The 21,683-nt window shown below is 37.1% G+C and overlaps 1 protein-coding gene across 7 annotated transcripts in view; it reads left to right on the top strand.

Moving 5' to 3' along the window:
• Positions 1 to 21,683, top strand: part of PLAG1 (PLAG1 zinc finger) — a 65,872-nt gene that overhangs the window by 35,138 nt on the left and 9,051 nt on the right. For 3 of the 7 annotated variants that reach the window (XM_016207733.2, XM_087825385.1, XM_016207730.2), the window contains exons 3-4: positions 1,260 to 1,618; positions 2,137 to 8,734. The exons of 1 other annotated variant lie outside the window; for it this stretch is intronic. In XM_016207733.2, the coding sequence (XP_016063219.1) occupies positions 1,377 to 1,618; positions 2,137 to 3,394 (1,500 nt within the window). In that variant the 5' untranslated portion in view covers positions 1,260 to 1,376 and the 3' untranslated portion in view covers positions 3,395 to 8,734. 3 more of the 7 variants (XR_001602840.2, XR_001602839.2, XM_087825386.1) reach the window with 3 other exon arrangements.

Here is a 21,683-nt window from a genome sequence, read left to right as displayed (position 1 = left end):
CAGTTGATAATATTTACTCTCTCATGTCCAAAAATTTTCAAAGGTTTCAGTCCTTTTTAAAATTTTTGTTTAAGTAGACATACTCTTTGTCATACAATATGTTCATTTCATTCTTTCTCAAAGCACCGATAATGAATTGAAACTCTGACACGTGTTTTTACAACCTGAAACGCCTCCATAATGATGTATCCTTGCACAGGTATTGTGCTCTAAGCCAAAAGTCCCACTGGTGTGCTGCACATGGGTTACAGGTGTGTCAAAGACTGACCCCTCCGCTCTTGGGGAGGCCTGATGACTCTGGCTCAGTCTGCCCAATGAACAGAATCATTTTCTATGATGCGAAAAGCGGTGAGGAAAATCACTTCGACCAAATCCTCCTTCCCTCCACATGACATGGAGCCATGATCCTCACCTAATGTGACATCAAAACGCTTTACCATGTCAGGAATGCATATTTGTTATGAAGATAAGTCATTTCTACTCTTGACTCAGAAATTCCTCTGCATGTGATGACACTGGTATAAAGAATAAATTTTCATTTTGGGTGATGCATTCAACTCTTTCAGGCCTCTGGTGTCTGTGCCTTGAATAGGTCTTCCATGGACTAAATGGTTCACAAGGTGCCTAAAAGAGTTTTCAGTTGCTTATTTATATTTTATTTTCCTGTAATAAAGAATGTGACTAGAGCCAACTTGTACAAATTAAAATGATTTTGACATTAAATATTTGTGGAAACGTTTTTATGTTCTCAGTCAGATTTATGTTCTCTAGTCCCTTGTAAAATTTGAAGCATAATAAAGTCACTTTTAGTGTCATGTTTTTTGTTTGTTTTTTTCATAATTCACAGTTCTGTTTATTCTGTGATGGCATATAAGTCACAAACAAGACACTAAAAACAAAGAAAAACTATAAACACCACCAGTGGAGGGATCTGTTAGAACCATGTCTCATTGGGAAACTACTGAAGTGCCTTGTAGATTAGTATCATGTTTTGATGCTTCCTGAGAGCTTCTGAAATCGCTACTGCTTTTCCTCAGTACAACGTTTGTCAGGTGGGATTTCAAGAGATGTATGAACTGTTCATTCTGAGCAATGCATTAATATGTATTTTGACAATATAAAGAAACCTACAGATATTACATTAGACCAGCTGAATCCATTTTATGATTTCTTCTTTAATTCAAAAGCATCACATAGCAAATAAAATTTTTTAAATTAAATTTAGTTACAAACTAGTTGTTTCTTATTTTTTTTTCCAGTCCCTTTTTGCTTTCTTTTACGACCACATGAAACTTGAGAAGCCACCTAAAGCTAAATCATTTAGTGGAGTTGGGCAGTTCCCAAGTGTCCAACAAGAAGGCCTGATTTAGGCTGCGATGGCCACTGTCATTCCTGGTGATTTGTCAGAAGTAAGAGATACCCAGAAAGTCCCTTCAGGGAAACGTAAGCGTGGTGAAACCAAACCAAGAAAAAACTTTCCTTGCCAACTGTGTGACAAGGCCTTTAACAGTGTTGAGAAATTAAAGGTTCACTCCTACTCTCACACAGGAGAGAGGCCCTACAAGTGCATACAACAAGACTGCACCAAGGCCTTTGTTTCTAAGTACAAATTACAAAGGTATTAAACTCTATTTGTCTTTCAGATTATATTTGCTATGATGTTGGCTATGTGAAGCCAGTGTAAACGTATATATTTGTATACACATTTTTTAGCTGATTTGCAGAGAGGAAATGTTAAGTAGATTAGACATTGGCTAGTTTTAGTATTCTAAATCACATACTTTTATGTGTTAGTGTCTTGGATTTTTTTAAGTGAATGCTTAATGAGAATAGAATTTCCGTTTGTACAAAGAAATTACAAGAAAAGGTATGGACGTTTACGTGAGTATGTTCAGTCTTGCTCATTTGCTTTTGTAGTAATAGCTAAAAACCAGCCAGTGAAAACTAAAGTGGCAACTTAAATGACTCAAGTTCTGCAGTATTTAGGTATATTAACTATCCTTGTAGTATATGTTAAGTTTAAAAGTGTCCATTATTAGGGAAATTCTGATTTAGCTTAGCAGTTTAGCTTCCATTTGAAAAGTGAATACATACCATTTTTGTCATGATACTTACAGAATATGTCTGTGTTTAAAGGCACATGGCTACTCACTCTCCTGAGAAAACCCACAAGTGTAATTATTGTGAGAAAATGTTTCACCGCAAAGATCACCTGAAGAATCACCTACATACACATGATCCTAACAAAGAGACGTTTAAGTGTGAAGAGTGTGGCAAGAACTACAACACCAAGCTTGGATTCAAACGTCACTTGGCCTTGCATGCTGCAACAAGTGGTGACCTCACTTGCAAGGTCTGTTTGCAGACTTTTGAAAGCACAGGAGTGCTGCTGGAGCACCTTAAATCTCATGCAGGCAAGTCGTCTGGAGGGATTAAAGAAAAAAAGCACCAGTGCGAGCATTGTGACCGCCGGTTCTACACCCGGAAAGATGTCCGGAGGCATATGGTGGTGCACACTGGAAGAAAGGACTTCCTCTGTCAGTATTGTGCACAGAGATTTGGCCGAAAGGATCACCTGACTCGACATATGAAGAAGAGTCACAATCAAGAACTTCTGAAGGTCAAAACAGAACCAGTGGATTTTCTGGATCCATTTACCTGTAATGTTTCTGTGCCTATAAAAGATGAGCTCCTTCCGGTGATGTCCTTACCTTCCAGTGAATTGTTATCAAAGCCATTCACAAACACTTTGCAGTTAAACCTCTATAACACTCCATTTCAGTCCATGCAGAGCTCGGGATCTGCCCACCAAATGATCACAACTTTACCTTTGGGAATGACATGCCCATTAGATATGGATGCTGTTCATCCCTCCCACCACCTTTCCTTCAAATACCCATTCAGTTCTACCTCATACGCAATTTCTATTCCTGAAAAAGAACAGCCATTAAAGGGGGAAATTGAGAGTTATCTGATGGAGCTACAAGGTGGAGTGCCCTCTTCATCCCAGGATTCTCAAGCATCTTCATCTAAACTAGGGTTAGATTCTCAGATCGGGTCCCTTGATGATGGTGCAGGGGACCTCTCCCTGTCAAAAAGCTCTATTTCTATCAGTGACCCCCTAAACACACCAGCATTGGATTTTTCTCAGTTGTTTAATTTCATACCATTAAATGGTCCTCCCTATAACCCTATATCAGTGGGGAGCCTTGGAATGAGCTATTCCCAAGAAGAAGCACATTCTTCTGTGTCTCAGCTCCCCGCACAGACACAGGATCTTCAGGATCCTGCAAACACTATAGGTCTTGGGTCTCTGCACTCACTGTCAGCAGCTTTCACCAGTAGTTTAAGCACAAGCACCACCCTACCACGTTTCCATCAAGCTTTTCAGTAGGAGTCCAAGACATGGATTTATTACAGAAATGTATGTGTAGCCCTGCCTTAGATGACCATTTTTATTTTAGTGCCTACTTTTAGACAGTATAAAAGTTTCTGCTTTTTGTATAGTACCAGTTTTCAATAAGCCAGTATAAAAATAGAAACTAGCTTTGGAACCATTGGTGTCCAGTTATGTTTACCTGGGTATTTCGTCCTAATTCACTGCCAATTGTCATATTTTAAGATTATTTCTCATATAAGAAAGCCGTTGTTATTAGTGAAGTCTTACAAATCCCACATTCAAATTACTTTTTGATCTTAGAATTTTTATTTGTGTCTATTACTAATGGCTCTGCCTTTTGACATTTGGCTCATTAAAAAATTTTGCAATAGAATGTATATTTTCTAAAATGTATATGAATAACCCAAGAGTTTTTTAAATCTTTGCTAGCCTCTAAATGGATTCATAAATCAAATGTTTCAAATGAAATAAGAATCCAGTTTTGGGAGATAACAAATGTTTCTTAGATATACAATAATTTCAGGTCAGTATATTTTGAAGACTTGCTATTGTCTGGCTCAACTATTTGCTGTCTTTGTTGTGCACATATAAGGAAAACAAAACTTAAACACAAAGCACCAGTATTTATAGCAAAAAGAGACTCCTGATAAGGTGACACAGCATTCCATGTTACTTAATAATTGGCCTTAAATTAGTACACAGGATATTTTGCCACATTTCAAACTGCTTAACTTGCTCTCTTTCCATTTAATAATACTAATGTGTATGGCATTGGAGTCTTCAGAGTCAATATATAGACAGCTCTCTTCAATCTTCCACCTTTCAAGGCCAAAGGGTGGGTCAAATACAGCCAGCAATTTTATTTTCATTTAGTCCACAGTTAGTCCAGAATATAGAGCCATTGTGGAACACAGGCGTTAGGTGCATTTACCCCAGAGTGGACTGTCTCAGCTTAGATGGAGTGATAAACATCCTAAGCAGGAACATAGATGTGAAGCATACAGTTCCAACTTGCGCCCAGGGGTCATGCCACCCATTGCCAGAATCAGACTGTTTAAAGCAAAAGCCTATCGCTTATATCACTTGTAGCTAAATTTAATAACATTTTCTTTCCCTTAAGAGCCAAAAGCAAAAAAACAACAGTTTTGCCCCAGGGTATCTTTCTTATTCAGTGTTAATTCACCTTTCCTAGCTATTTTCAGATGGAGAATTTAAAGTGAAATGTATTAGAAAACTATTTGAGGAATGACCACAAAGTTTAAGCAACTGAAAATATATACAGTAAAACCCACTTTTACACGTCTCTGGGAAATGCAGGGAATGTTGCAAATAAATAAGTTGAATTTGTAGAGGGGGGAAAAAGGTCAAGTAAAACAAGCACTATCTTAGTTAATGTGAAAATAACCGAGAATTTTCTGTTTACTGAATAAAATAGTTATGGGTTTTCCTCATGTTAGACAATGACCATAATCTTCTGAAAGGTCAAATTATTGTATTTTTCTAATTATCAGTAGGGACATCAACCTAAAAACTTATCTGTTAAGCACTTGTTAACACCTTATTTGGGAGCCTGTCTGTTGGGGCAGGTGGGGGGTGGGATGAGGGAGGTTATAGAAGAATATATATCTCTTTAAAAAAGAAAAAGAAAAAAAATTTTTGAGCACTCAGCCCTGTATGGAAGCTTTTTTCTCTTTTATAGGGCCAATTATTACTGCGGATTGCAATGTTTACCAAGAATTTCTAAAAATGAGTGCAGATTACTGAATATAATGCATTATTTAAAATATTTGGAAGTAGAATAATTTGTGGAGGAATGTACATTGTAATAATGTAAATGGGGGTTTCACTCTATATATATCTACACACACACACATTTATCGCACTTCATAGAATCAAAGTTGCTCTCTTAAGGAACTTTGGCTCCTGATATTTTATGCTCCTATTTTTTTTAGTCCTAGGAGCAGTAGTTTTTATACTTATGTATTTAAATTTTATTATTAAAAATTACATTTTATAAAAGTGTTCCAAAGGCATTAAAATTATATATGTTAATAAGGAAATACATTTAAAAAATTTTTCAAACTGCTCCTAAGCTTTTGATTAGGAGAATATTTGCTCTGAAAGTAGGCTTTTAGCTCTGCTTTATTACTGCTTCCTTTAGTTTCTATGAAACAGATTGCTTACCGAAATCATTAGTTGAATGATTAGTGTTCAATATTGCTTTAATGACCATTTTTAAAAATGGAAAAAGGAAATTTGGTGACAGAGCACAAATAAATAGAAAACCTATTTTTTAAATAGAAATCACAAATACAAGTGTGGAAACACTACTTTATCTAAAATTTGCTAAAGGAAAAGTCAAATTGATTAACTGAGACGTTGGCCTTAGTAGGCTGTATTTCACTGCTAATAAAAAATTAAAAAGGGAGTACCAGGATTTATTAAGTAAAGCATTTTAGAAGTGGGGAATGGCGCCATATATGTATATATATTTTTAGCCTAATTCTCGCCCTACATGGGTTTCAGATACATGGAGGCACATCTTTCAGGGCACCAGTGTTAAAAGTGTAGTCTTAATTTTCATACATACACCTCTTTGCCTGTTGCTGCCGCACAGACTTAAAATAACATTTCCAAGTAAGAGGGAATTCAGCTAATTTGTTTTTTAAATTGACTGTAGTGGTCACTAAACCTTTTTGGAGAGAATTTCTATTAAAGATCAGGCAGACTCACTTATTTTAGCTTACAATGGTCTAACAAGTATGCAATACAGAATTGGCTTTTTTTTTCTTCCTAGAAAAAATTTGACATCTGTTTTTATGTCAACTGGATATGATTAAAAATAACTATTGCCAATGCTGTTTTTATTCTCCAGTGGCCAGAATCATCATCCTTGAAATTTCTAGTAGTGCCTTTGCTTGGTTAAAAAAAAAAGGATTATCATTAAGTAAAAATGTTTCAGTTTAGAATTTGGACCTCAGACAAGATATTGAACCTCATTCAGTTTGAACTTCCACCAGGCACGGAAGGATGGCTGTGGAAGGATCTTGGCACAGTAAGCAATTACTATCCATTGATATATGCAAATATCATCTTTATAGTTAGTTATTGGTCACTATTAAAATTTGCATTTTTAAATCCTATCACCAAGTTCAGTTTTTCAAAACTTCAGTTGTCCTGGCTGATCATGCACCACTCTTTGTGCAGCTTTTAAATTTCATTTAGTGTTTCTTCCAAACTATGTATTTTGCCTATTTGTTGCTTGTGCTTTATTATTCTTAAGTCATTTATGTTAATTTGGACAGTAGCGGTTTTTAAAAACCATATACTGACTGAAACATGAGCCAGAGCTGATTGCTTTATTAAGCTAATAATGAATGTTAAAGAGTACATATTTTCAGGATCATTCATCTAGTGAGCAATACACATATATAGGCCAATATATATATATATTTTTTAAATAGAGCTTGGTCAACCTCTATACTACACATATTACAAGATATAGCACTTTCAAACAATCTAAACCTTTACAGAAACTTTCTTATAGGTTATGCCTTTTATTTTAAGACTTACTATGATTTGTTTCAAGTGCCATTAGATGACATATATGTAGGCCTTTGATATATAATGCTTTGTGTTCGAAAATGGTAGATGATATTTTAAACAGGTACATTTTTACAGTGTTTTCTTATCAATTTGCTATATTGCACAGAATCAGTGTGTGTCTTTTCATAAGGTTTTACAATGGTTTATTTTTTTACAAGGTTTACGTGTCTCAAAACACACTGTCTTCCCAGTATGTAAATGTAAAAATACCAGTTCGCCCAAGTTGCTTCTAGCCTACTGAGATCCATGTGGCATTGGAGGAGATCTTTTAAATGTTGAATATTCTTCATTAGTAATGGCAGACTGTTATCTCTGACAAGTGAGTGGCTAAGTTGACTTTTGTCTTGTTTTACTCTGTATCAGTAGTCATGTCGACAACACAGTTTGTTATGATTACATAGGTCCACATAAGTTGTGTTGTGTAGTCTTGTGCTAAGACCCAGAAGAGCTCCTTTTTGATCATATAAGACAAGATGATACTACCAACAAAAAGGCACGCTTAGATCGCCCTAATCCCCTCCTACAACATTATCAACCCTCTGAGGATGGAAGGCAGTGTCTTTTGATAAGTTATCTAGCTCTAGAAATGACAGAACTATTGCTAATGTATCAAACACTTCATTATATAAGCTTCAGTGGTACAGATGAACCAGAATGAATGTTTATCTTCTCAGAAACACTCCTTCAGTTATGTTGGATCATGCTGCTAATGTAACTTGGGATACAACTCTTCATGGTGCTACAAACGTCTCTTTCTCATTCAGTCGTATTTTTTTATCCATAGGAAAAAAGGACTTCATTAGGTGTAAAGGTGTACAATATATTTTTATACTGTGACTTAATTTGTCATTAACAAACTTTTACACCACCCACCACAATGTATTCATGTGCACTTGCAAAAGGAAATCTTCGACATGCAAATGTTACCAGAACAAACCCAGCTTTTGTCCACAAGGTGACTGTAACTCAGAGAGAAAAGTGGGCTTTATAATATGGTGTAGAGTGAAGAACATGCTGTGTGTTACTAATGGCCCTTTGAATTTAACAAAAACTGGGAATCCATTAGGAAATGGATTGCATCGTGCCTGAACGTAAGCTGGACTGCTGAAATTGTATTTTTAGCTGATGAAAAAGTGTTTGAACTAATATTTTTTAAATGTTCTAATGATAAAGTTTTGAGTCAAAATAGAAAAGTAAAAAAATCTGCATTCCAGGCTGAATTTTGTATATTTTTATTGCATTTTAAATTGCTATTCTGTGATATTGGGAAATCAAGTGGCTTATCCTGTATATCATGTACTTAAAATGTATTCACAAACTACTGTTGTATTTGTATAAAATATAGACAAAGATCGTATTTTTTGTGTGTGTATAAGCTCTGTAAAATAGCAGTCACATTATGAAGCTGCAGTGATACTACATTTTAAACATCCACACCCAAAGAAGCAGGCTATTTATTGTCCAGTTACTCAGATATAAAATATTAATTTGCTGCTAATTAAACAATAGTACTGCAGCTCCGTGTGGCCTACAGTGTTATGTTTGCTGTAAGAAAAAGATATGTGAACTCCACAAAATATATGAATAAAATTATAGAATGGCTTTAGATATGTAGATCTTCCTGAAATTTTAATAGAGGATAAATTTCTATTTGGTATAACTTTTTTTCCTTCACTTTGAATTTTAAATATTTTCTCATTTGATAAATATAAATTTCTAATAGCTGGCTCTAAGACAACAGTTTGTTATTGAAATGAAATGTAAAGTTCTAGGGTTTCTATTTTGCTTTTGTTTTTCTAAAAACTTTTGTATGTTTAAAGGAAGGATAGAAATTGTAAATAAAAAAGTCAAAACATGATGCATCAAAACTTTAATCCAGGAGAGAATTCAGAAAAGAATTCTAAAAAGGCTATCAGAAAGTGTAAATTGATAACATTTTTTTCTTATGAGAGATAAAATTGGCATTAAGCATCCCTTTAACACTATTGTCTGTTAGTATTTAAAATTATCCTTTGAGAAGTTCCCCTGGGCTGTTTGTCTAAAATTTTGCTGAAAACCTTCCCTTGACGATTCATCTACACCAAAACAACAAACACATATCATGTCATCTAAAACTCCTTAAACAGTCAGCAATGCAGCTTCAAAAACATATTAATTCTGAAAATTCAATTAATAATCTATCCAGGAACCAATGATAGATTTTTTTTTTTAATGTATCTCATAGCACCACTTTCAGTATGATAGGGAAAATTCCTCCTTTACCTTTGGCTTTCCTGTTTCAAGTCTCTCCAACTTTCAGAGAGGTAAAGAAAAGGAACAGTAATTCTAATGTTGGCAATTTCTCTTTTCACATGCTTAATCCCAGCAAATCTAAAAGTATTTCTTGATTAATTCTTAGCATTAACATTAAATACTTTTTTATTTGAATTCATACATATGAAATATGTGAAAGACTGTTTAGAGAAGGAAAATGCTTTTGCCTTTTTTTTTTAATCTTCACCCAAGAATATGTTTATTGATTTTAGAGAGGGGGAAGGAGAGAGAGAGAGAAACATCAATTGCTTGCCTTGTACATGCACCAGGCGGGGACAGAGCCCGCAGCCTTGGTATGTGCCCTGACCAGGACTCGAACCCGCGAGGATTCGACGTCTGGGGGGACCCTCCAACCAGCTGAGCCACACCGGCCGGGGCTGCATTTGCTTTTTATAGTTAGAATACTCTGAAAAAGCATAGGATTAATTCCCTTAAGGTATTATCTCCCTTATGGAAAAGTAATTAGAAATGCAGTTTGCTTAGACCCAGTGAGACTAAAAGACTTTCATTCATGTATTATTGTTAAAAATGGAAAGTTTGTACTGGTGGTTTTCTATTAGGAGGAGAAAGTTAAGTCTGCCTACAGACAGCTGGAGTTTTGGTATCATTTTCCCTTAATTGAACACTTAAACATTTCTTAAGCAAAGGCACCACTTTGTACTAGGTCCTAGGGGTGTTTCAAAGAAGTCGGCTTTATAGAAAGAAGGTTGTGTCCTGATTAGGCATCCTAGTGAAGATGGCAGCATCAATGCAACTGCAGAAAAACCTCAATATTATGTTGAGCCATACCCAGTCATCCTTTTTTGTAGATCAAAAGTGGTCAAATATTGGCAATTTCAGCCTAAAACTGAAATTTTATGTAGACAAAACGCAGACTGTCTTTTCACCTGCATTTTATTCAATACAGAGGTCAAATGTTTCTACTCTGAAGATGTTTGACTCTTGGCTAGTGTGATGGTTAGTTTTATGTGTCAACTTGGCTAGGCCACAGTAAGTGGCCAGTTTCAGCTGTCATTTTTTAAAAATTGATTTTAAGAGAGAGAAAATAGATTTGTTGTTTCACTTATTTATGCATTCATTGGTTCACTTTTGTATGTGCCCTGACTGTGGATCGATCCCTCAACCTTGGTGTATCAGGACAATGCTCTAACTGAGCTGCTTGGCCAGAGCCTCAACTGTCATTCTTTAGAGGTGCTGGTTTTACCTGAAGGACGTGGAAATATTTTTCTCTCCGATACGCTTATGGCAGAGAACATAAATTCCCAGGTTCTGACTGCTTTAGAGAAGAAAGGGAAAGGATCACCCTGCTTAATGGAGATGGCATCCCTAAAGGAGTTCTCAGAACCTCTTTTCTATTCTGTTGTTCTGGATGCCATTATTGCAGATGAAATTGGGTTTTTTCCCTAATGAACAAGTTTTCTTCTAAAAAAAAAAAAAAATGTAAACAGAATAATCTTGCTTTACACAATAGAGGCATACTTGGAATATAAACCAGTGTTACTTATAAATGCACAAGTGGAATCATTTGTAAATTGAATCTCTTTTGAACACAGGCATATAGTCCACTTATAGTTATATCTCAGTGAAGGCCCTGGGGTTTGAGGGGATGAGGGTCAGAAGTGTAATGGTTCCTCACATAAGCTATGAAATTTTCTGTTTTATAATATCAGAACTTTTGGAAAGGTTTAACTTGTGGCATATTCTATTTGTAATTTAAAAACTTTACTCTTTTTCTTGGGGCCCCTTTCAAAGTGTTGTCAGTGCAGTTGGTAGTCCCATTGGAATAATATTGGTAAACTGCTCTGTTTCTGGAAATACATAACCAATCTGTTATTAGTATTCACACACATCTGATGACATTTCTAAGAAGGCCCCTGAAACCAGATATTCATGCCCTAGGAATGTTCATTGTGTAAGTGGGTTAATAGCCTAAGCCATGCCTCATTCAAGATTTTAAGGGATGTCCGCTTTTCCCACCCCAGAATGACTGGTGATTAGTATATACTCTTCTAGGTATCTTGAAGACCATTTTGTTTAATGACTTTAGGCAGAAGAGTTTAATTCATTTCCAGACTTAAATCATCTTTTTAAATTAAATCATCTTTTGCTGTAGTCAAATGTTACTGCTTACTGTGGTATTTTGGCTCGTAAATTCTTTCATATTTATTCCTGAGTTGTACCTTCATGTTAGTACTAGTCAGTGCTTTGAAGGACCCTGAAATTCTCTTCCATTTGTAACCATGTCTGCCCATTTCCTCCTCTTCTGTCATTTTCATATGAAGTTACTCACCGTACCTTGTGCTTATTCATCCCTTTGTCTTCAGGCATCCTGTTCTCCACCCCTGAATGCTCGCTTTCTCTGTTCCTGCTGTGAATTCCACATACCAAAGTCTTATCCATCTTGAGCATTTTTAATCATAGCCCCTCCTCTGGTCTCACCCAGTGAAAGGTAACATTTTGCCTATGAACATTTATTATAGCTTATTAGATCTTTTCAGGAATCTATATATTATATTATACATATTACATATTTATCAATATATATTTCAGGGATAATATATGTTATATATAGCTATATATTATATATTTCAGGGATATAGGTATTATATATATACTCATCTGAAAAGTATTTGTCCACATAGTTCCCTGCACATGGCAGAGACACCTTTTTAAAAAGAAATACTCTTAAAATTTGACTCTAAAAAATTTTGTAAATAGTAATTTAAACACTTGGGTTGCCTTTGTTCTATAGAACAAAGTGCTTTCACTGCAGTGGACCAAAACTAGAGCATCTTTGAGAATTCTAATTCCTGTAATTTCAAGAGCTCTAACCATGGCGTCTTTAGCTCTAAGATTTCTACAAGTTGTGTAACTGTTTAGATATAGGCATCAGTAGATAGGGTTCTTAAGATGTTTTTTCATCAGGTACTATGGTAAATTCTCACCACAGAAATTACCATTTTGAAATCTCCTTAAATAGTATTTAAATTATATTTTTCCTTTTCTCCTTAGCAATTAGGCCAGTGAATAAAAAGCCACCAAGGGGGACCTTTCATTTGCTTATTCTACACAGACAGTGAAAATCAATTTGTCTTCTAAAAAAATCAAAACCAAACTTCACAACTAAAACAGACCTTTGAAGTTGCCACTCCAGTTTTACAGATTAGTCCAGGGAATTAAGGCTGCTGTCCAGGGCCATGCATCCAAGTTCAGGGCCCAGGACTTGAGCTCCTTCTGCTTTCATATGTCAAGCTTCCCCACTGGAACCAGCCCTATTTGAAGGGAGAGGCATAATATAACATGCAAGGCTACAAGCAGACATTTCTTAAAAGTCTCATGCTTTACTTTAACATTCCAAATTCTGGGCAGATAACAGAAGTACTCGCTTCTCAGTGCTATTACTATCCTCACTGCACAGATGAAGACACTAAGGCTCAGAGACTGTGACTTGCTAGAAGTGATGGGATTTATACCAGGTGAGTTGACTCCAGACTTTACCACTACAGTTTTAGGAGATCCAATATCCAAGCATCCAGAAGAGGAGAAGACAGTAGGGGGTTGAGAGTTGGGGAGACAATACTCCCAAAATAATATGAGCAGTTTTCCCTGGGCTCAAAAAACATTCAGTACTTGCCAAACAGGATTACCCAAAAAAGATCCTTTCCATCAAGACAATGAAAATACAATGAGCATCTTCACACCAAAAAACCAGGAGCAAAATACATGGAACAATAACTTAGAAATACAAGGAAAATTTGATTAAGCTACAATCTTGGTTAAAAAAATTGTAGGAATACAAGGATAAACAAAAAACATAGGTCCCAGATGCCTATAATCTGAAAGAGAATCAACCAGAGCTGACACCAGACTTAGCTGAAACACTGAATGGGAGACGTCTTGAAGCCATATTCCAACCAAGTTGTCAAACAGATGTTCAAACAAAATAGGAGTTCTGACATGTAAGAATTCAGAAAGCAAGTTGTATTTTTTTATTTTAAAAAAAATTATTAAAAAACCCAGAGAAGCAAAAATGGAATCGATATAGACATCTTAAGGAAGCAGAAGTAAGGAGCTGGTGAAAATAATGGTAAGAACTCTTGGTTAAATCTAGTTTTGATCATTTGCTGGTGACTAAGTATTTGAAACATAAATCCTAATGTAATGCAGATGTCCTCAGTGGTATTTGGTCATCATAAGAGTGGCTAGGGCTTACATACCAAGTTCTGATCATACGTGAAAAGAGTAAAATGACTTCGGAAACTGACATAAAGCCATATAACAAGTAATGGAGTAATACTTGGAAAATCTAGTTTGGTTGGGGAACAATTAAAAGCAAAAAACAATACTAGAGAAGCTCAACCTTTAAAAGAAACCTGGAGAGACCTCCAAATATTGCTGTTAGGAAGAAGAGGGGAGGCAATGATGGCGGCCGTGCAGGCATCAAGATTAAATGGCAGGGTTGGAATCAAGTACAGCAAGTCTGATTTGGGGGACTGGATTTGATGCAAGTGTGGCTCAGCACTCCCTGCCCAAGTATGATTTCCTGAAAAACAGGATCCAGTCATTTTCTTCATTCTACAAACATTGATTGGGCACCTCCTGTGCATCAGGCATTATTCCAAGTGCTGTGCATACTATATTGAACAAGACAAGTTCCTGTTCTCATGGAGGTTCCATTGTGTTGGTGTGAGTTCCCAAGGAGTGAAAATGAGCAGGTTCCCTGCTCCTGATCAGAATGATCCAAAGTGTACTCACGACCCTGGTGCTGAGAAACTACACCTCCTTGTCTGCTTCCAGTATATACGATCAGGTCTCAAAGGTGGACAGCTTTGCTCACCAAACCACACCCCAGTCTCCACTCATTCCCACCACGGGCATCTTCAGTTCATGAGGACCCAGTCTGAATGGGTGAAAGGGAGATGCTGTGGTTTTTAGAGATTACACTCATGATGCAAATGGGGATGAGCTGGGAAGGGAGCAACCCCATTCCTCCATAACCCTCCCTCCCTGTATCCACCCAACCCCAAGCAAAAGATCTTGATAGGATTCTGGCTTACAGACTATTGTTTGATGCAAGTAAGTATAACTTTGAGAGAGACCAGTTACAGGGCCAAGTATGGTCAAACCCAGGGTGTGAATGTCAGGAGCAGCCTTGAGACAGCATGCGTGTGGGCAGCTGCAGAGCACTGTGGGAAAGGAAGCTGTGGTACGGCACGTAGCATGTATGGAAATGAGGAATCTGAATGTTCAATAGGCATATTTGAAACTTACATGAGACATAAAAATTAATGATATATTGAGTCACACAGAAAAAACAAATTCACCACCACCACCCAAAATAAGATAATTCAAAACACAGCAGAATCTTGAATTCCACAGATCCTCAAATTCTGATCAATAATGTCAGATTGCCCTCCAAAATAGTAGCACCAATTTACATTTGTTTACTTTCTTCCTAATTGTTGGTGAAGCTGAGCATTTTTATACATTCTCTAAGTTGCTATTTATATGAATTTATTTTCCAGATGGATGTCGCTATCATATTGTCACTGTATTATTAGGATCTTGAAATATCCACCCAAGAGATTTTGGGGGCATAAGAGGAATACATATTATTATTGGTTCAAGTTCTCAGCTAAATATATAATTTATAACATGTAGTAAGCAAAATTTTCCAAACAAATATTGCATATCTTATCAAAACTTATTAATTATATCTAATACATCAACATTAATCATTGAATACAAACATATTTAAATGCATTTGCTTAAACGTTTAATCAGAATGCTAGTGATGGGCATTAAGGCTTCACTACTCACCTATTACCTATTCCTCACAAGAGGCTCAGTTTACCTCCCCCACCCACACATCCCCCACCACACTCCCCAGACAGCTCCAGTAATTTGCAAGCATAGTCTAGCATTTGTTATTTTCCATAACTCTGTATGATCATCTAGTGACATGTTTTCTTTCAATATTGCATTTTGAAGTTCTAGAGTTTTCATTTGGCTCTATTTTATAATACCTGTGTCTGCAGAAGTCTTCTATGTGTTCGTTCAGTGGGCGTATTTACTTTTATGTCCTTGAGCATAGTTTTCTAACTCTTTTCTGCTAATTCTAATGACTGTTCATACACTGTCGATCACATCCTTCACAGCCTCCGTTGATCCCCTTTTCTCTTGTCTATGGCACTCACATGTTCCTGCTTCTTGTATTTTTAGTGATTTTGTGATGTTGTTTCTCTAGAGCATTGGGTTGGTTGGTTGGTTGGTTGGTCGGTTGGTTGGTTGGTTTGAGCCCTGTCTCCGCTACGGTGGGCTGCCGGTGATACAGAGGTCCTGTTATCCTGAATTGGGCTGCTTTGTGGAGTATGCCAACACGTGTATTTCAGGAGCCAGATATGTGGGCAAAGGTTATACAGAGTTTGGCTACAATTCTCTGGCCTGTCTCCTTTCTGGGATTCTTCCCCTTCACTTTCCAGCTATTTTCCCTCCAGACTCTGCCATCTGGTTTTCCAAATCAGTAAGGCTGCAGAGTTTTATCTGAGACTTTGTTGCCCTTGGGAGTATAATAAACTTGGTAAGGAAATTTTATTTGCTTTGGTCTATAATACCTGCATCTGAACAACCAAAATCCGTTAGCTATGAAATCTGTAAAATCTTAGGAAAGTTTCCTCAATTTTATGGGTATATTTCCTTGGTCTGCTGTTTATGGCCTTTCCCTGCACTATGAAGGGTTTATTCTTTTTCTCTGTGCAGTCTGTCTGGGTAGCAAAGATTCTGTGCAATAACTAGATTGTATCATAAGACTGCGATTAATTTTATAATAAAATTGCACACTGTCTTCCAAAATGTTGCTTGTGGAAATGGGGTCCTTGCAGTGTCGTGAGAAAAGCATTTCCCGGGACCCACATGGGAAGATGAGGTCTGGCAGTAAGATTTATTTGGGTGGAAATAGAAGGCTGCCCCCAGGTGTTCAATGTCTCATCTCTATCCCTCCCGCCATGAAAAAAGTCCAACCTTGTCTTCATCAAGCCCAGGACAAAGGCCAAGGTCCAAAAGTTCTATGCCACGCCAAGGCTTAGTCCATGTCTGTCCTTACCCAGCTAGGTTAGCTCCTGTTCCCAGCCATGTTCTGGCTGGCACTGTGCCCAGGCCCACACTTGCTGCTGGGACCCAGGTGGCTGCTAGGGCCACATGGCTGCTATGGAGAGAGAACACGCAAACAAACAGGGTGATGGCACGGTACTGAGCAAGAGAGAAAGTGAGAGCTTTTTGTTAAGTTGGGGTTATGTTATTTCCAACTTTAGAAAGACCAGACTTCCTTTCAAACTAACCAGTCAACTTCCCAAGCTTTTGCAGGCTGGTGCTGGACCACCCCCCCAACCAATCTATTTCCTAGATTTCCCGGGGTTCTGTGTTCCTCAGCCAACCCATCCTTTCCCCAGGCTAGAAGGACAGGCCTTCATGGTTGCTCTCTTAGCTCCCACTGCGCATGCCCCAGAGTAGAAGCACCTCCCCTTCGCCATCGTGCCTTCTACTGGGCATGTGCCCAGAGGAGGAATTTCCCCTCTATTGTTCTGTCCCTCCCCCCAGCAATCCTTGGGGAATGGATCAGTGGTTCCCTGGGAAATGTGTAAAGCTGTAGTTTTCCTAGTAGCAGGCCCAGTATTGGATTCAGCCTCCCAGTTTATTAGGCTTCTTAATGTCTGATTCCCCTTGCTCACTTCCTTTATTAATATCGAGTTACCTACACTTAACAGCTGTTCCATATTTTTCATTTCCATGACTGATGAACAAGAGTTCCTGTGACACCAGCATCCTATGGATAAAAGTCATAGCTAAAGTCCATCTAAATGTGCAAGAGCATGTATTCATTTATTCTGTAAACATTTACTGAGTGTTTACCACCTGTCAGGCAAAATTATGGCCAGAGTGAAAGAGCAGTGAACAAAGATAGTCCCCACCCACATGGAGGTTACATTTTACTGGAGGAAGACAGACAATAAATAAACACACAAATAAATACATATCGTGATGATAAATGCTGTAGAGAAAAGCAAAACGGGGTGTGGGAGCCCTGACAGGGTGGCTCTTTGGTTGGAGCGTCATCAGATACACCAAAACGTTGTGGGTTTGATTACTGGTCAAGGCACATACCTAGGTTGCGGGTTCGATCCTGGTCAGGCGCTACAGGAGGCAACCTATTGATGTTTCTCCTTCACATCCATGTTTCTCTTTCTCCCCCTTTCTCTAAAAGCAATAAAAACATATCCTCGGGTGAGGATTTTTTTAAAAAAGAACCCTGGCCGCTGTGGCTCAGTTGATTAGGCATCCTCTGTGTACCAAAAGGCTGCTGGTTCAATTCCAGGTCAGGCACATGCCTCGGTTGTGAGCTTGATCCCTGGTAGGGACCATGCAGGAGGCAGCCAATGGATGTTGATGTTTCTCTCCCATCGATGTTTCCCTGCCTCCCTCCCTCCCTGCCTCCCTCCCTCCCTTCCACTTTCTCTAAAAATCAATGGAAAAAATACCCTCCAGTGAGGATTAACAGAAAGAAAAAAGAAAAAAAAATTACTGGGTGTGGGAGATAGTGAATACTCCTAATGAGAGTGAATTTCCCTAATGGCAGATTTTTGTATGTGATTATTTGTAATCTGCATATCCTCTTAGGAGAAATGTCTCTTCTGTTTTGCCCATTTTTAAATTGGATTGTTTGGTTATTTAACTGCTGAGTTTTGAGAGTTTTTGATATATTCCAGATACTAGTCCTTTGTTGGATGTGTGGTTTGCAAAGGTTTTCCCAGTCTGTGGCTTGTATTTTCATCCTCTTGGCAGGGTCTTTTGCAAAGTAAAAGTTTTAAATTTTCATGAAGTCTAATTTACCAATTTTTCCCTTTATGGATCATGCTTTTGGTGTTCAGTCAAAGAATTTTTGGCATACCAGATCTTGAAGATTTCTCATATGTCTTTTTCTAAAAGTTTTGTAGCTTTATGTTTTAAATTTAAGTCCTTGATGCATTTTGAGTTAATTTTTATATAAACTGTGAGACTTAGGAAAAGGGTTTTTTGTTTGTTTGACTTGGGTTTTTTGCCTGTAGATGTTCAATTGCTCCCACAATCATTTATTGAAAAGGTTATCTTTCTTCTTTTGAATTAATTTTAAATCTTTGTCAAAAATCAGTTTGGTATATCTGTGTGGATCTATTTCTGCATTCTCTGTTCTGTTCCATTGATACATGTGCTTATCCCTCCACCAATACTTCACAGCCTTAATTACTATAGCTATATAATCAGTCTTAAAATGGAGTAGATTAGTTCTTCCCATTGCATTCTTCTTTATCAGAATCATTTTTGCTCTTCTGGTTTCTTTGCAGTTCCATATAAATTTTAGAACACTTTTTATACCTACAAAAAGATCTTGCTGAGAATTTGATAGGAATTGTGTTAAGCCTGAATATCAATTTGGGGAGAATTGACATCTTTACAATGTTATCTTCCAATCAATGAACATAGTATATCTCTCCATTTATTTAGGTCTTCTTTTATTTCTTTAATCAGTATTTTGTAGTTTTCAGCATACAAGTCCTGTAGATGTTTTGTTCGATTTTCTCCTCTCCTCCCTCCTCCCCCCCTTCTGAGTGAAAGTAAGTGGGATTGTATTTTTAGTTAAGTGTACTTCGTTCTTTGCTAGTACATAGAAATACAATTTATTTTTGTATGTTTGTCTTGTATCCTGTGACCTTGTTGAACTCACTTACTAGTTCAGGGTTTATTTTATTTTACTGTAGATTTAAGGGAATTTTCTCATAAATAATAAGCATGTCATTAGCAAATAGGAACACTTTTATTTCTTCCTTTCTGATCTCTATGACTTTTTCTTTTCTTGCTTTATTACACTGGCTAGAACTTCTAGTACTATGTTGAATAAAAATGGTGACAGCAGACATCCTTGCCTTGTTCCCAACCTTAGGGGAAATACATTCAGCCTTTCACCATTAAGAATACTCTTAACTGCAGGTTTTCATAGATGCTCTCTATTAAGTTAAGAAAGTTCCCCTTTATTTTTAGTTCATAAAGAGTTTTGTCATGGATGAGTATTGAATTTTTCAATTTATTTTTCTGAATCAGTTGATATGGTGATGTGATTTCTTATTCAACCTGTTAATATGGTGGATTACATTGTTTAATTTTCAAATAGTGACTACTGAGCTTTGCATTCCTTGAATAAACATCATTTGTACAATTTTTTATATGTTGTTGAATTCTATTTGTTAATATTTTGTTAATGATTTTTGCATCAGTGTTCATGAAGAATATGGTCTGTTGTTTGCTTTTTGTGTACTGTCTTTGGTTTTGGTATCAAAGTAATACTTGCCTCATAAAATGAATTAGAAAGTGTTCCCTCCCCTTCTGTTTTCTGGAATAGATTATGTAGAATTGGTGCTAATTTTTTTTAAACCTTTGGAAGAATTCTCCATTGAAGCCATCTGGGCCTCAGGATTTCTTTGGGGACAGTTTTGAAAATAAGGATTTGATTTTCTTAATAATTATAGAATAATGCAAATTATGTGTTTCATTTTGGGTGAATCAGGGTAGTTTGTGCTTTTTGAGGATTTGGTCTATTTCACCTAATTTGCCAAACTTACATAAAAGGGAGTTGTTTGTAGTATCTCTTATTATCTTTTTATGTTTGCAGAGTCTGTAGTAGTACTGCCTGTTTCAGTCTTGATATTGGTAATTTGTCTTCTCTTTTATATGTCAGTCTTACTAGAGGTTTGTCAATTTTATCAGTCTTTTCAAAGAGCTAGGTCTTGTTGCATTGATTTTTCCCTGCTGCTTTCCTGTTATAATTTCATTGTTTTCTGAACTCTATTCTCTTCCTTTAGCTTCTTTTGGGTTTATGTTGCTCTTCTTTTTCTAAGTTCTTAAAGTGGGAATGTAGACTATTCATCAGAGATTTTTCTTCTTTCCTAAGCATTTAGGGTTACAAATTTCCCTTTTAAGCAATGCTTTAGCTGTGTCCCATAAGTTTTAATATGCTACATGCATATCAGTTCAATGTTGGTTTTTTAACTTCCTTTGAGATTTCCTCTTTGACATATGGATTATTTTGAAGTGTGTTATTTGATTGTCAAGTGTTTAGAGATTTTCTTATCTTTCTGTTATTCTTTTCTAGCTTAATTCTTTTGTGATCAGAGAACACACTCTTCCTGGCTTCAGTCTTTTACATTTGTTGATGTCTGTTTTTTGGTGGTTGTCTTATTGATATATAGGGTGTCCCAAAAAAATTTATATACACTTTAACAGCTGATAGCTCAATTTTGAAAATAAAATGTATTTTAACAAACACTGCCTTTATAATTATTCAAAGTGTGTGTGTATACATTTTTGGGGACACACTGTATTCCATGGACACTTGAAAAGAATGTGTTTGCTGCTGCTGTTAGGTGAATATTCTAGCAATATTAGTTCACTAAGTTTTATAAACCTCCAAATGTTTCCAATTCCTTAAAATGGCTTAAAAGGCCCTCCACAATCCTACCTCTACCTCTTCTCCAATCTCAATTCTAAAAACTCTCCCCAGCACTCAGGCTTTTCTCCAGCAAAATACTTCCTTCAGTTCTTGGAGCCGACATATTCCTTTTTTTTTTTTTTTTATGAGTCTTCACAAATGCCATTTATTCAGCCCCAAACACTCGTACGACTCTTCCCTGTTTACCCTCAGGTTTTGTGGTTAAATGTCATTTCTTCTGGGATGCCTTCCCAGACACCTAGTCTAGGTCTGGCTCCCCTGCTGGATGCTCCACAGCACCCTATCCTTGTCTTTGACACTGATGAGTACAGATATGGAAGACAACTACTGTGAGTCCATGCTTGAAAGTGCACCTAAAGGCACCCATACCCATTCCCAACCTTCATGCCCGCCTCTTCTCCCAGAGGTGAAAAAACTCTCATGCCTACCTGTACTCCAGGAGGTGAGAAAAGCCAGGTACCTGTTTTTGGTTTGGGGTTTTGTTTTGTTTTGCAGCTACCCCTGTAGCTAATGGTAGTCATGTGACCGTGTTGTGGCAAATGAGAGAAATAAGGATAAACTGCTGGGTTACTTCTGGGAAAGCTCTTGCTTTCCTAGTAAAACAGATGGGCATGGCTTGCTGTTCCCACACCCTCCAACCTCCTGCCCTGGATGTAGATGTGATGCCTGAGGCTCCAGAGACATCTCCCAACCATGAGGTGGCACAGTAACAGGACATTAAGTCTTCCACCAGCTCTGCCTGCCTCCTCCTAAATTTCTGGTTATGTGAAATATTTGCCTTCATTACATAAACCAACATTAGTTAGCTATTGCGTTACTTGCAACAGA

Source organism: Miniopterus natalensis, chromosome 16 (assembly GCF_054644295.1).
Source record: "Miniopterus natalensis isolate mMinNat1 chromosome 16, mMinNat1.hap1, whole genome shotgun sequence".
Taxonomy (NCBI): domain Eukaryota; kingdom Metazoa; phylum Chordata; class Mammalia; order Chiroptera; family Miniopteridae; genus Miniopterus; species Miniopterus natalensis.
This window is presented reverse-complemented; position numbering and strand designations above follow the sequence as displayed.